Below are 16045 nucleotides of genomic sequence, written 5' to 3'. Positions count from 1 at the left end.
TGATTAACAATTAGGTTGATGGAAAACGACGATTTGGCAAACCAAATTATTACTCAACTTGCGCCGTGTTTCGCGCTTGGGACGTAAACTCGGCCGGAAGTTGGAAACAATGTGAAACAAAACTCATCTCACCAAATGACTGTCTTCCATTGCTTCGTAGCCCAGGTATTACAGCTGTTACGGTCATTTGCGTCACTGATGAGCTGGTTTGAAGCTCTAGCTCGCCCTTCAATTTACTGCTGCTGGAGCTTCCTTCGCGTTGTTCACATTCTGACAGTGTTTGCGAGTGCGACACTGAGTTCCGCAAAGACTGTTCCAGTTTATGACCTCTTATTTTTCCTCACAATCTTCTGTATGTCACGATGAGTCAAAACACATTTTCGTCCGCTTTGTGACTTAACAGACGACGTTTTTCCAGTTTCCCAATATGCATCATAAATCTACTATACGGTACCGCCTGAAACACCCAATTTTTCGGCTACGTCGGTCACAGAAACAATCACCATACAAGCACCAGCAATTTGCCTCCTTTCTAATTGCGCTGACGTTTACTCAGGTGATGAGCATGCCTTGACTCATGTACACTTCAATACATGGTAAGTAATGTTAGCATTGAGAAACTGTTGGTTACGATCGGCGTTGTGGCCGTCACCTGCGACTCTTATTCAGATACAAATTTATATTCTTTTTATTTAAGGAGAAAATGTTATGTACAGGGTATGTTTTATTAAGGTCATTTGATCATTGTACCTTGACATGAATACAGCCAGTATGTTTGTCAGTGTTAATATGTTATATAGCATACGACCGATATGCAATAACGTATGTTGGGGGGCTGTGATTGAAAAAGTATAAAACTCTGTTGGGAATTATTTCCATGATTTATATATCAATGAAATTTTGAATCGCTCTACTCAAACATATTTTCAGGAAGACAAGCATGAATGATACTTCGAGTGACGTTTACTATAACGAAATACGTCGTAATTTTGGAAAGTATTAGCTACGTGGACCATAAGTTTATGTGCAATATTATGCTGTTTGGAAGCCCGAAACCAGTCGTGTGATAATAAAAGAACTTTACAACTGAAGCGGTATTTTCAACCTCTGGTATAAGGCAACACAGGCTTTTCTGAAAGCAGGTTTGTTTTATTCAAGATTCCAGTACATGATATTATTCCCTCTCTTTTGGTAACAAAATCCTATTTTTTCAGCATAATCTCCGTCCAATGCGAGGGGCCTGACTCCACTCTACTGGGAGGTTCTGTACGCCAGCATGGCACCACCTACTGGGCGACGTCGGAACCAAAGTCTTCCAGCATCAATAATCTCCCCATCATCCAGATACTGCTTCCTGTGGAGTGCATTCTTCATTGGACCAAACACATGGAAGGCGGAAAGTGCGAGATGCAGGCTGCAGGGTCGACGAGGGAGAACAATCCAGTGAAATTTTGTGAGTTCCTCTTGGGAGTGCAGACATGTGTGAAGTGTTGTGTTGTCCTGGATAAGGAGTCCGCCCCGATAGCTGACTGTTGGCCGGCACGTTAACTGAACGTGTAAAGGAATCAACGATCAACTTGAACGGATGTCTAGTGACGTCCGCCCAGGCCAAACACAACGAACAATACCGAACAAAAATGAAAAAAAAAATTAAAAAAAGTGGTCAGCGTAACGGATTGTCATCCTACGGGCCCGGGTTCGATTTCCGGCTGGATCGGAGATTTTCTCCGCTCGGGGACTGTGTGTTGTGTTGTCTTCATCATCACTTTCATCCCCATCCGGCGTGCAGGTCGCCCAGTGTTGCGTCGAATGTAATAAGACCTGCACCGAGGCGGCCGGTCCTGCCCCGCAACGGGCCTCCCGGGGAATAACGGCAAACGCTTATTTCCATTTCATGGAGAAGGAGAAAGTCGTTTCCATTTTTCACAATAAACTTCAGAGTTGATCGTTGCCCCATGAGGGAGTGCAACAAAGTGTCCACACTACCAACTGAGATATTCAGTTGTGGAGCGTGATGTGTGATTGTGTCCCGTAGATCACCTGGAATGAGAATATCTGCACGTTCCAACATCGCAGGAGTCACATCCGTGTGCAGCGAGGTGACTCGCGGGAGATCGGTCAGATTTGTGCGACCTTGTTGCAATGATGGCAGACGCTTCTCCCAATGACTTACCGTGCTTTTGTTCACTGCCAGGCTTCCGTAGACGGTCTGCAAGCGCTTATGAATATCCTCGATGCTCTGGTTTTCCGCTAAAAGAAACATAATGGCAGCGCTCTTCTTGAAACACACCTCCATACAATGCCACTTTGAAGGCTCCGTATAGCGCCTCCACATATCGGAACTACATGGAACTATAGCAGGTGAAGCGGCAATATTCCACAATGGCCCTCAACAAATTCCTCACGTTTTCAACCTAAATTGACAGAGAAAAAAAAAAGTGTTGCATTATTTCTTGAACGCCCCTCATAGAATGATGCCTTCATTTAGAATGTTGAGTTTGCCCCGTCGACATTCTTAGCTTTATAGAACGGTCGTCAGCAAACAAATTGTTTGGAACAAAGGTTGCTACGTATTTATTTATTTACCTACAGTTGCGGTCAAGTCGAACGTCGTTATGAATAAAACAAAAGCTGCACTTGTACTTTTTCCAGGTTCTAGAAGCTGGATGAAACCTGCGGGACAGTAATGCGTCTGTCCGCAGCGTTTCACTGAAGACGTCCATCGGACAAACAGATCTGTTTGCGCCCCGGCAGAGAGGAATATGGACTGCGATTAGGCGATAACGAGCTGCCCTGCCGGACTCTACGCGGGCAGCCTGCCCACTGAAGGCTAACACCCGACGCGCTAGTGGCTGCGGCGCCCCACTTGCTGTCAGGATGGAGCGGTACGCAGGTCGCGTCGCCCTGGTTACGGGCGCCAACTCCGGCATCGGCGCCGCCACCGCACGGGCGCTGCTCGAGAAGGGGCTCAAGGTCGTCGGCCTCGACAAGAGGATCGACATGATCAAGGTAATTAATTAACCAGCAGCCTGGGCGCACCATCTGAAAACCTCACAGTTCAAAAACTGTGCCAGTGTTTCTCTTTGTAGCATTTTTTAGCTAACGTGGGTTTCAGTGCAACAGAAGAATGAATGATATATACCAGAAAGGGAATATTCTTTTCTATTTATCACCCAATTATTTCCTTATTATACAATCGGAACTGGTTTTCGGCCTTTAAGGCCTTTATCAAATACAGCAATAGAGAATAGAAAACCTTAAAATAAGGCCTCAGACAACTGCAATCATTTTCTCTGGATTTATTTGTAAGCTTAGTAATGTGCTATAACAATGCATGTGGTACATACCTACGAGCGGAACTTGATGGACAAGTGTTTATTACCGTCTCCAGAAACGGAATGCTATTTTTTCCAAAATGTATTAACAGTTCTTCCTGTTAACAAGTGAGCCTGACTGGAAGACTGTAACACTGTAATCAGCATTGCCTGAACTTATCTATATTTTTAGAGATACTCCAAACACGTGACCTTGTGTTGGCAAGCAAAGAAACCAAGACTTTCCTAAATGTTATGTGCGACTTACATACTTACATTTGTGAATCCCTTTCATGCTGTTAGAGATAAAACAACATTAGGTTGTGATAACAGACTGAACCGTAGAGTAGCTCGCTGTCTAGATTGCGAAACCAACGAATCAGTCTCGAGTGAATGCTTCTTCTTCTTCTTTTTATGTGAAGTTCTACATCTATATCTGTTTTCCGCAAACCACCGTACGCTGCAGGTTGATGGTACCTTGTACAATTACCAGTCTTTCCAGTTCGTCTTCCACTCGAAAACAGAGAGACTGAAAAAAGACTATCTACATGAAGAGGATGAAAAATCATCCAAACAGTTGCAAATAAAGGTTTAGTAGCCCTTGACCGTGGTTTCGATATTTGTCAAAATAGCTTTTTGAGAAGTAGTGCCCCTAACATCTATACACCAGTTACAAAATTATTTTTACAAACATAATACAGTATTAATAGAAAAATATTTGCGAGGTTAAGGTACTCACTTATTACGTCACATGATGGCACAATAGATTAGATAGAGCCGAGCGGCTCTTGTCATAAACAAGCCATGCAAGCTATGGCAAGCCATGGCTTTAGATAGCGCCAGATTACATATATCATACTTTAGAATGAATACTCATTTGTACATGTCCACAGGTAGAGAGAGGCTCTTGTCAACATAAAATTGTAATAGGCGCCACAGGATAAAATATTTTCATAAGTTACATGCCAGAGACTAAGGTCATCTTCTACAAATATACAGGCTCAAGTAATCAGGGAAAACTAGGCTGCAGAGGGCCCTAAATACATGCACGTAAGAACTGCCTCTTGGCTCTGTTGAACAACAGCATTTTATAATAAAGTAAATACGAAATTTCCTCTACAACTCTATTAAAAATATAACAGATTTACATATATACATTACGTATAAAATTGTTAATACACTTGCTGACAGAGTAATATTGTACATAAATGCAGCGTGCAAGAGGTAGAGTTCTGTTTACAAAATATCAGTGTAACAAATGCATGGGAAAAGGACAGCAAATATAAGCTAAAACAACCTCACTAACAAGAAAAAACTTCCGATTAACAACGCGGAAGCTTAAGCGATAACAAAAATGGGAAAGCAGTGGGAGCTATATACATGGGCATAAGCACTGCGTCTTGTCGGTGTTAAGCAGCACAAATTTACATTTAAGCAATATGACGATTTCTTACAGAAGGCCACTAACAAATGCAACAGTTTTAGAGGTATACATTAAATATAAAATTTTTAATACATTTATGCAGCATAATTATATAATACATTCATGTAGCACAGTCTACATGCCTCAAAACGAGCCCTAATTTATGTTACCTTCGTGCCCCATGTACTTTGACAGCAGCAGAATTGTTTGGAAATCAGCCGTAAATGGCGGGTCTCCAAATACAGGGTTATTACAAATGATTGAAGCGATTTCACAGTTCTACAATAACTTTATTATTTGAGATATTTTCACAATGCTTTGCACACACATACAAAAACACAAGAAGTTTTTTTAGGCATTCACAAATGTTCGATATGTGCCCCTTTAGTGATTCGGCAGACATCAAGCCGATAATCAAGTTCCTCCCACACTCGGCGCAGCATGTCCCCATCAATGAGTTCGAAAGCATCGTTGATGCGAGCTCGCAGTTCTGGTACGTTTCTTGGTAGAGGAGGTTTAAACACGGAATCTTTCACATACCCCCACAGAAAGAAATCGCATGGGGTTAAGTCGGGAGAGCGTGGAGGCCATGACATGAATTGCTGATCATGATCTCCACTACGACCGATCCATCGGTTTTCCAATCTCCTGTTTAAGAAATGCCAAACATCATGATGGAAGTGCGGTGGAGCACCATCTGTTGAAAGATGAAGTCGGCGCTGTCGGTCTCCAGTTGTGGCATGAGCCAAATTTCCAGCATGTCCAGATACACGTGTCCTGTAACGTTTTTTTCGCAGAAGAAAAAGGGGCCGTAAACTTTAAACCGTGAGATTGCACAAAACACATTAACTTTTGGTGAATTGCGAATTTGCTGCACGAATGCGTGAGGATTCTCTACCGCCCAGATTCGCACATTGCGTCTGTTCACTTCACCATTAAGAAAAAATGTTGCTTCATCACTGAAAACAAGTTTCGCACTGAACGCATCCTCTTCCATGAGGTGTTGCAACCGCGCCGAAAATTCAAAGCGTTTGACTTTGTCATCGGGTGTCAGGGCTTGTAGCAATTGTAAACGGTAAGGCTTCTGCTTTAGCCTTTTCCGTAAGATTTTCCAAATCGTCGGCTGTGGTATGTTTAGCTCCCTGCTTGCTTTATCTGTCGACTTTCGCGGGCTACGCGTGAAACTTGCCCGCACGAGTTCAACCGTTTCTTCGCTCACTGCAGGCCAACCCGTTGAATTCCCTTTACAGAGGCATCCAGAAGCTTTAAACTGCGCATACCATCGCCGAATGGAGTTAGCAGTTGGTGGATCTTTGTTGAACTTCGTCCTGAAGTGTCGTTGCACTGTTATGACTGACTGATGTGAGTGCATTTCAGGCACGACATACGCTTTCTCGGCTCCTGTCGCCATTTTGTCTCACTGCGCTCTCGAGCGCTCTGGCGGCAGAAACCTGAAGTGCGGCTTCAGGGTTTTCTACGTATCTGCGGTGTGTCGTGACCATATGTCAATGAATGGAGCTACAATGAATTTATGAAATCGCTTCAATCATTTGTAATAGCCCTGTATTGTCGTAGTGTTTACCGAAATGAAGATCGTCTTCCGTCGATGGATTGACATTTACTTTCACGAAGCATCTCCGTGATACTCGCTTGTTGCTCGAACATATGGTGACAGATCTAGCAGACCGCCTCTGAATTGCTTTCCTTTAATCAGACCGGCTGGGGATCCCAAATACTGGAGCACTATTCAAGAATGTGTCACCCAAGAGATCTATTCATGGTCTCCTTCATATATGAGCTAAATTTTCATTAGAATTCTTCCAATAAATTTAAGTTGATAATTCGCCTTCCCTACTACCGACACTACATGCTCTTTGCATTTCACCTCGCTTTGCAATGTTACGCGTATATATACAGAGTGTAATGGGTATAAATGCAAATATTTCTATTGGTGGCTGAGTATGGTGTACTGAACAACATTACATCAGTATTTACAGGATGACAATTATTGAACTATATGAAATAAAATCGTCCTAACTTCTAAACAGTTGTGTTAAGACGTCCAAACTGCAGCGGGGGATGATGGGAATTAGTACGCGCATGCGCACGCGTCTTGTTGTTGTCGGCCATTTGCACGTGAAAATGTCGCGGTATAGCGTGCCTGAGCGTATAGCGTTAGTGAAGGCGTTCTATGCGAGCAGTAGCAGTTCAAGCTGATGATAACCGGTCCAAGTGTGCTAACAATCAAGAATGTTTAGCATGTTTGAGAGAGTGGGTAGTGTTCTTGATGACAGTAGTGGCAATGTCGGGCATCCAAAAGTGGTGAAAACGCCTGGAAACACTGAGAAGACACGTGCTGTATTTCAAACCACCCCAGGAAATCGATCAGACGAGCTGCACAACAGCTGGGAACCAACTGTGAGACACTGCGACAAATTGTTGTTGAAGACCTGCATCTCTTCGAACACAAAATTCAAACCCATCAGCCATTAAGCCTCAGAGGCATGAACAGCGTTTGTGTTTCGCCAACGCTATTGCCCACAGAATTCGCGAACAGGACATTGATGTGAATATGGTTTGGTTTAGCAACGAAGCCCACTCTCACTTGGGTTGGGTTCGTCAGTAAGCAAAATTGGGGCATTTGGGGGACTGAGAATCCGACTTTCGCGATCGAGAAGTCTTCTCACCCTCAGTGGTGACTGTGTGGCGTGAAATGTCGTCACGGAATAATTGGTGCGATATTCCTTCGTGGCATAGTGACTACCGAAGGCCGGCCGGGGTGACCGAGCGGTTCTAGGTGCTACAGTCTGGAACCGCGCGACCGCTACGGTCGCAGGTTCGAATCCTGCCTCGGGCATGGATGTGTGTGATGTCCTTAGGTTAGTTAGGTTTAAGTAGTTCTAAGTTTTACGGGACTGATGACCTCAGAAGTTAAGTCCCATAGTGCTCAGACCCATTTGAACCATTTTTGACTACCGAACTGTATGTGAAGGTTTTGGAAGATGATTTGATCCCCACTATCCAACGCCACTCTGATTTCGACAAGATGTGGTTCATGCAAGACGGAGCTCGATCGCATCGAAGCAGGAGAGAGATGCTCTGGAAATGGCATTCTGGCTCTGGGATACCCAGAGGCCACTGGCGAGGGGCCTCGATTGGCCGCTATGTTCTCCAGGTCTGAACACATACGACTCCTTTTTGTGGGGCTATATTAAAGACAAGGTGTACAGCAATAACGCCAAGACCATTGCTGAGCTGAAAACAACCAATCAGGAGGTCATCGATAGCGGGTCATGCAGAATTTCTCTATTCGTCTGCACCACTTCATCGCCAACGATGGCCGGAATATCGAACATGTCATTGCCTAAAGCCGAATATTCGTAGTGCCTTTTTTTATATAGTATAAAGTGTGTATTCGCCGTAGTTTGGAACCAATTTACATTTTTTTCAGATAGTTCAATAATCATCACACTGTATGTCACTGCAAACTAAAAATTATAATCATTACAAGTCATACGTTCTTAGGGTTGGTTAGTACCTCGAAGTATAAGTGGTAGGACAAAGCCATTAATGTCTATTTTTCTCTTGGGCAGAAGGTCAGTCGTGAAGCGTCGACAAGTGGACGCAAAACGGTTATGTATCATGACAGGCATAGTCCATTTAGCAATGCGGTATGACCATGCAGAAAGAATCAGGTCGTAAAATTTGTGATGTGTTTGTGGGGAGACGCAGAGAGAAAACAGCGAACACATCGATGTGTGTATACATCAAGGTACCGTGTATAAAAATATGTGCACTTACACCTGTTACAGCCTGTATTATCTCGTAGTCTCTGTCAAGCAGCACAACACTAAAACTGTGTCCGAACATAATAGGATGGTTTTTCCTCCTCATCTACGTTAACTGACAGTTTTATACATCTGGAGCAAGCTGTCAGTCATCACACCAAATTGAAATTATCTCCATCTCGTCCTATAGCCTCTAACACACTTAAAAGAACACTATCCTCTACAATGCAGAGACATCAGCAAACAATCGTCGTACCTGCCACATAGTTTATGCGTGTACTGAAAATAAGACCGGCCCCATAACTCGTGTCTGGGGTATCCCGATGATACTCTTGTCTCATTTACCTTCTGGGACAACGTAATGGGCACTATTACTTAAAACTCATCGTGACACATATCTGTGGACCTACTCCAGATTCTCGGACCTTCATTAAGTCCATGGTAAGGCAATGTGTGGAGTGCATTCGGGAAATCTATGGAAATAAAATTTGCTTTTTGTCCTTCATCCATGGTTCGCAGCATATCGTATGAAAAAGGACAAGCTGAATTTTGCACCAGTGATGCTTTCTAAAAGTGTGCTCATTTCGGGACAGAAGCTTTTCTGTCCAAAGGAAATTTGTCATTTCGAACTTACGAGGGTGAATCAAACGAAAACTTTAAATATTTTTTTAAATATTATTCATTGTGCAGAAGTGGTACAAAGCTGGCAGACACTTTGTGAAACTGGAGCACATCATGCACAACGTGGTGTGCTGAGCCATGACTAATCTGTAAACATACTACAATGTCGTTCAGTGTCACTCCGCGGTTTTCCTGCACTATGGCTTCAACTGATGTAATGTTCTGTGGAGTCACAACTGGTTGTGCCTGACCTGGACGAGGAGATTCTTCCACTGAAGTCACACCATTTGCAAACTTCCTACTCCATTCATAGACTTACTGCTGTGACAAACATGCATCACCCTACTGAACCTTCATTCGTCGATGAATTTCAATAGGTTTCATACCTTCACTACGCAAAAACCGAATAACAGAACGCTGTTCTTCCCTGGTGCAAGTCGCAAGTGGGGCGGCCATCTTTATACTCATACTGCGACAGTACGTGTGCATCTGCACTATTCTGCACCTACAGGTCATTCTGCACGCTGTTTGTAGCACGCTTACCAACTTACAGGGTAATGCCGCGAAATTTCGATTTGTTATTACAAATTTAAGGTTTTCATTTGACTCACCATCGTAGAAAATGTTCAACAATTCTACAGCGAACCAGCGTTAACGATATTGGTCTTTTGCGGATCCGTCCTTTTATCCTTCTTGTACACAGGAGTCATCTGCACGTTTTCCACTCGCTTGGGATTTCGCTCTGGGCTAGAGATTATGCAAGCTAGGTAATGGACCAATGCCAAAGAGTACTCCCCGTAACAAGGAATTTTGGATTCCATACAGACCCGGCAACTTACTGCTTTTCAGCTTTTTCAGTTGCCTCTCTATAAAACTGATGACTATTACTATGTTTTCCGTACTGGAGCCTGTGCAACGGTCAGACGATGGTCTGTACTATCTTCCTGCGTGAATCATTTTTTAAGCGCGAAACTTGAAACTACTGTTCCTATTACTACCTTCTGTTGTCACACCAGACTGCACTGATCGATGATTGATTGGACAGAACCCTTCGATTCGGTTACTGGTTTTATGTACGGTCAGAATTTTCTCCAGGTCGCGTCAGGATTTGATAATGTATGGATGTGGCAGTTATGTGCTTCTTGGGTCATCTTAAAGACTCACTGATTTCTACTAACTTTTGCCTGTCATCAGTTCCGTTTCCTTTTTTGAACCTAGTGCAACAATCGTCGTTTCCTCGCAGTTTTCCGAATTTTGTTATTAAACCACGGTAGGTCTTGTCGGTCCTCAATCCTCTTATTAGGTAGCTAGGTGATATGTGGTGACAGACTGTCCTCTAACGTGCCCCGGAGTCTTGGTTAAGGTTGTAAGTTAAGAGGTTTGCTACCTAGTGATTAGCAGGAACCACACTCCCATTCATTACTCAGCCCACTTGGTATACCCTCTAAACTCGAACAGCATAGGCACTCGGGTTCGAATCCCGGCATTGGTAGAAATTTTCATTCGTCACTTCAGTCTGCATATACACAATTTACATTAAATTAACAATCCCAATAAAATTAGTACTGGACAAGACTAATAAAAATAGGTTGATGAGGTATTACATGTCAAAGTGAGATGGAACCAGATTAAAAGTAATCTATACACTGCAGTCAGTTCCCAAAAATTTCCTTAAATAAACAAATGAACTTTATTCTGGACACTGTCTTGTATCCCATAAATCATTTAAATAGACAATCTTCCACACATTGCTTTTCTACCAGAAATTGTTTAAACAATATTCCATACACTGCAATCAATATTCCACCGAATAGCCAATCAACTGAGTCTTTTTCTGACAAATTTCCAGGTGGGGAAAGAGAGGGTGAGTGAGGGAGGGGAGGGGGCTGGAGCATTGCCCAGAGGGGAGGAGGCAATTCATTGATCAATTTAATTAATTAGTCAATTAATTTGATATGAAGGATGATATTGTATCGGCGAGGGGAATTTCCAGAGGCGTGGTGGAGGGGGAGGGGGGAGAGGGATGGAGTTTTCTCAGAGGGGAAGATTACCCTCAGGGGTCGTAAATTAACCCCCAGGATATCATATATCAATTAACTGAAAGATAGGTTAAGGGGAGGTTGAGGGGGAGACGTTACATAAAAAGCACTTAGCATAATAGTAGATTTAGGTAATAAATCAATCAGCTGTCACAATTTAATTAATTTACATATCAATTTGACATCAAAAGTACACCAGAACAAAGGTTGGACTACTACTGCTGTAACTTTCTGTCGTGCCTGTTCACCCAGAACATACTTGCTTCTGGTGTCTCATGTGAGGGAATCTCTTCTAACAAGAGTCAAAATTTTATGTAGCATGTTGACACATTTGTTCTCTCCCTAGTCAGAGGTCCATTGCAGTGTGCGGCACACGGTTTTAATATGCTCTAATGCTTCAGCAAACACTTTGCTGCAGCGTTAAATTCATTGTAAGACTAAGTACTCAAGCTGTGGGTAAAACATTTCTCTGCAATAGCCTTCCTTCCATCAGTTCTGATCCAAGAAGGTACACAGGAGATGTATGATGTGTGAAAAGTATGAAACAAGTGCTCGCTGAAATACATATGTGAGAGTAGGTCATCAGCTACTGGAACAACAGAATTTATGAAGTAGATACACGATCACAATAAAATAAGAGTAAATACAAGAAACTGGAGGAATAGAAAAGACCGGCCATCGTGAGATGGAATTGAAAACTGAAAGGATTAAGTGAAGTTTAGAGAAGAAGAAGTAGTGAGCTCTGTTTTCGCATTTAATGTTAAATCAGAATTGTGAGCGATGTCCAGGGCTTCCAGTAGACTACGTTTTTGGCGTTAGTCTACGAAGTTACTTGGAACTATGACTGGCAACTGTGATCTTTTCAGTACTTGCTCAGCGAATGTGGAGTCATCATTTTGCGACCTCCTGCTGATTTCATGTTCTATCAGCCAAGTCGTTGTCTCTCTGCCTGACTGACCAATATAAAATTACTCCAATCAGGACAAGTAATTTTGTATATACTACTTATAGCTAGCAGCAGGGTCTTACCTTCACTGTACACTGTGCTGTGGTGTTCTTCACATAATAGCAAATTGTATAGTGGAAGAATTGTTTTCACTAGTGTCTTTTGATATCTAGGTACAGTACTGTACAAAATTCCTGCAGTGAATGCAAAGACCAGCAGAGGGAGCATAGAAGAGGAGTAGAATTTTCAATTCTTATTTCCGATGAAAGATGATATCCGTCAGCACTGGATTGTAGCTATCGATTGTGACAAGTAATTTGTGCCTCAGTCTAAATGAGTGACATCTTTTCCAGTTTTACAATATTGCAGGGCCTGTGTGGTTAAGGAGAACAATGCACTGTTTCATCGGACATGCGTGCAAGTCAGGCATTGCGGCGACTGCAGCCGTTATTAAATACAGTATTTTATTCGCAGTTGAGAATACGAACAACCATCAGCTTCATAAGGGAGTGACAACAGTGAAAATTTGTGTCGAACTGGGACTCGAATCTGAACTTCCAGCTTTAAATGAACAGTCACTATAATCGTTTTGTCAATCCATGCACGACGCATGATGGCCGGATCTAAACTTACATATGTCATCACTCCTGGAACACAACTTGTGCTCACACATGATTTAATTCCTGTACAGGGGAGGACAGTATAATTGAAGGTCGCTGCCTGGCATTGGCGGATAAAGATATTGCACTGCCAGTGCTGTTAAGAGGAACGGTACACTGTCCCATTGGAAATGCATATATGTATCTCTCAACCTCATGGGAAGAGAACAGCAGCCACTCATCCGGCCTCTCCAAGAAGGTGCAATGTTCTATTTCAGAGCAGGAAACGATCTTTGCAAAGTCTTCCCGAGTCCAGACAGAATTTTAGTCTGCATCCGAATATGTGCTGACCTGAAACGCCCTGATTATTAATGCTGCGTGCCGGACTAGGACTCGAACTTGCTGGTAAATGGTCTACTGACTGAGGTATCCAGTCACAGGTCGCGACTCATGACCTACCCTCAAATCTGTATTTCAGCCAACACTTGTTTCATACTTCCCACTTCTCATAGAACTCCTGCGTACCTTCTGGGATCAGAACTCCTGGGAGGAAGGATATTGCAGAGAAATGGCTTACCCACAGCCTGAATAATTAGTCTTGGAATGAATTTAACGCTGCAGCAAAGTATTTGTTGAAGCATTAGGGCATATTAAAACCATGTGCTGCACATTGGAATGGACCTCTGAGTAGGGAGAGAACAAATGTGTCAACATGCTACATAAAATGTTGACACTTGTTAGAAGAGATTCCCTCGCGTGAGACACCAGAAGGAAGTATGTTGTGGGTGAACAGGCACGTTACAGGTTACAGTAGTAGTATGGAAACATTTGTTCTGGTGTACTTTTGATGTCAAATTGATATGCAAATTAATTAAATTGTGACAGCTAATTGATTTATTGCCTTAATCTACTGGCCTGCTAAGAGGTGTTTCATGCAACCTCTCCCGCTCCACCTCCCCTTAACCAATTTTTCAGTTAATTGATATATGACATCCTGGGGGGTTAATTTATGACCCCTGAGTATAATCTGCCCTTCTGAGAAAACTCCATCCCTCTCCCCCCCTCCTCCTCCATCACCCCTCTGGGAATTCCCCTCACCAATACAATCTCACCTTTCATATCAAATTAATTGACTAATTAAATTGATCAATGAATTACCTCCTCCCCTCTGGGAAATGCTCAAGCCCCCTCCCCTCCCTTACTCACCCTCTCTTTCCCCACCTGGAAATTGGTGAGAAAAAGACTCAATTCATTGGCTATTCGGTGGGATATTGATTGCAGTGTATGGTATATTGTTTAAACACTTTCTGGAGAACTTATAACACTCCTGTCCGCTACTGCTATACCATAACCTTAAAGTAGGAGGCAAGTCGTGAAATATAACTATCTAGTTAAAACAATTATGGTATAAAGCAACAGAGCAGTGTTACCCTCTGAGAGGAATTTTGTTGTGTTGACCGAGTTGTACCTAGCGGGGGTGGCTTATCGGAAATGAAAGTCAGAATTACGTAAATATTTGAACAGTAAAAAACATAATTTTTGTTTATCTGCACTGTTTAACGAATATAGAAAACGGTCGCCAGCCTAATTAGGCAAGAGAATGATTAACATTCTTGTTCAAGAAAATAGTTATTAGTAACTTTAACGGATAAACACAACCTATACTTCGTCACACGTGAGTGCAATGAACTCTGACACATACATATGTTTACGTTAACAGCTAGAGCAGCACAAACTATTTGCAAAAATATAACAGATACCGAAACACACTATTACTTTCAGGACTTGTTTAAACTGAATGGTCTTTATGACATTACTATTAACATTCACTGCAGGATCATAAATTGGACATAAGTTAAGTCTCTCTCAATTAAATATTTTACTATTTAAAATGAAAGTTAATTGGAATCCACTAACAGGTTGCTTCTATCTTTTGAATAAGGAAATTATTGTTTTCATAAATAGTGGTAAAGGACAACCTGTGGATTTTATTGCACTATTAACATGCACTTTCAATACCCAAAAGAAACAAGTGCTTAGCAAGCATGAGTATATAACTTTCCATAAATGTAATTCACAACTTTTACTACAGCGAGACACAATGTTGACAAATCTACAAGAAACTGACTCACCATTTAAAATTTACTACAGGCAGCACTATGGTCATTTACTAAGCAAAACTTTATAAGCCTCGGTTTTAAGAGCTTCTAATCTTTAAAAGAAACTGCAAATTGTCTTTATTACAACAGTCTCCTACTTGCAAGTAAATGATTAAGCCGGCCGCAATGATCTCGCGGTTCTAGGCGCGCAGTCCGGAACCGTGCGACTGCTACGGTCGCAGGTTCGAATCCTGCCTCGGGCATGGATGTGTGTGATGTCCTTAGGTTAGTTAGGTTTAAGTAGTTCTAAGTTCTAGGGGACTGATGACCACAGCAGTTGAGTCCCATAGTGCTCAGAGCCATTTGAACCATTTTTTTAAATGATTAAATAGGAGGCTCTGAAACTCCACAAAACTTTAAATTAGACTGTTTCCATCCCTGGGAGGCTTTCACAAGACTACATTTACTACCTCCCACAATTTCATTAAATCCACAGTAAATCTGAATACTCCCTTCTTACCAAAGATCAAACAACACTATTTAATGTTCTGAGGCTTTCATTTTTTCCACAAACTAGGACACTCGGTAATCATAGTTTAAATGGAGAGGAACCTGAAAGGTGTTGTGATAGGCAAAAATAAAGGTAGGTACATGAATTCAATTATAAGGTACCTTATATTTCAGCACACTAACACATCCAATAAGCTGATCCTTCACTGTACATTATTATAGTATTCCGTTACAGTGGTTGCGCAATGTGGTGGCAACTGCATATTGGTAGGCGTATTTGCAGACAGAATTGCTGGACTCTGGCCCTTCTTGGTGGCGATGATGAATACTAATTCCAGAGTCATTCCAGTTTTTTATCCATCCATCCGAGGCGTTGGAAAGTGGCAGAAAAAACCTCTCTCGGAACCAGCACAATATACAGATTTTACACGGCAGTGCACAGTTTGGTAGCTCGTCCCCGACTGACTCTTGTTCCACCTTTCCTACCTAGGCCAGCCACAATCTGTGCGCGCTACACAGTTCCGTTCCCGAGGGGAACCACTACACCTTTTACGTACAAACTAACTAAGAATCCTAAGTGAAGGTCAGCAATTTACATAACAGCAACCAAACGCATTAAATAACACAGAACATTTGCACATATTGACATTTCTACAAAAAATTATTCACACAGAAATTACAATTATATATAATAAGTTTTGTTCCC

At 42.3% G+C, this 16045-nt stretch overlaps 1 protein-coding gene across 1 annotated transcript in view; it reads left to right on the top strand.

The window, feature by feature from the left end:
- Positions 1–2877: 2877 nt before the first annotated feature.
- Positions 2878–16045, top strand: part of LOC124775993 (dehydrogenase/reductase SDR family member 11-like) — a 58643-nt gene continuing 45475 nt past the window's right edge. The window contains exons 1-2 of the mRNA XM_047250835.1: positions 2878–3009; positions 6037–6042. Coding sequence (XP_047106791.1) covers positions 2878–3009; positions 6037–6042 — 138 coding nt within the window. The remainder of the gene's footprint in view (positions 3010–6036; positions 6043–16045) is intronic.

This window comes from Schistocerca piceifrons, chromosome 2, assembly GCF_021461385.2.
Source record: "Schistocerca piceifrons isolate TAMUIC-IGC-003096 chromosome 2, iqSchPice1.1, whole genome shotgun sequence".
NCBI lineage: Eukaryota > Metazoa > Arthropoda > Insecta > Orthoptera > Acrididae > Schistocerca > Schistocerca piceifrons.
This window is presented reverse-complemented; position numbering and strand designations above follow the sequence as displayed.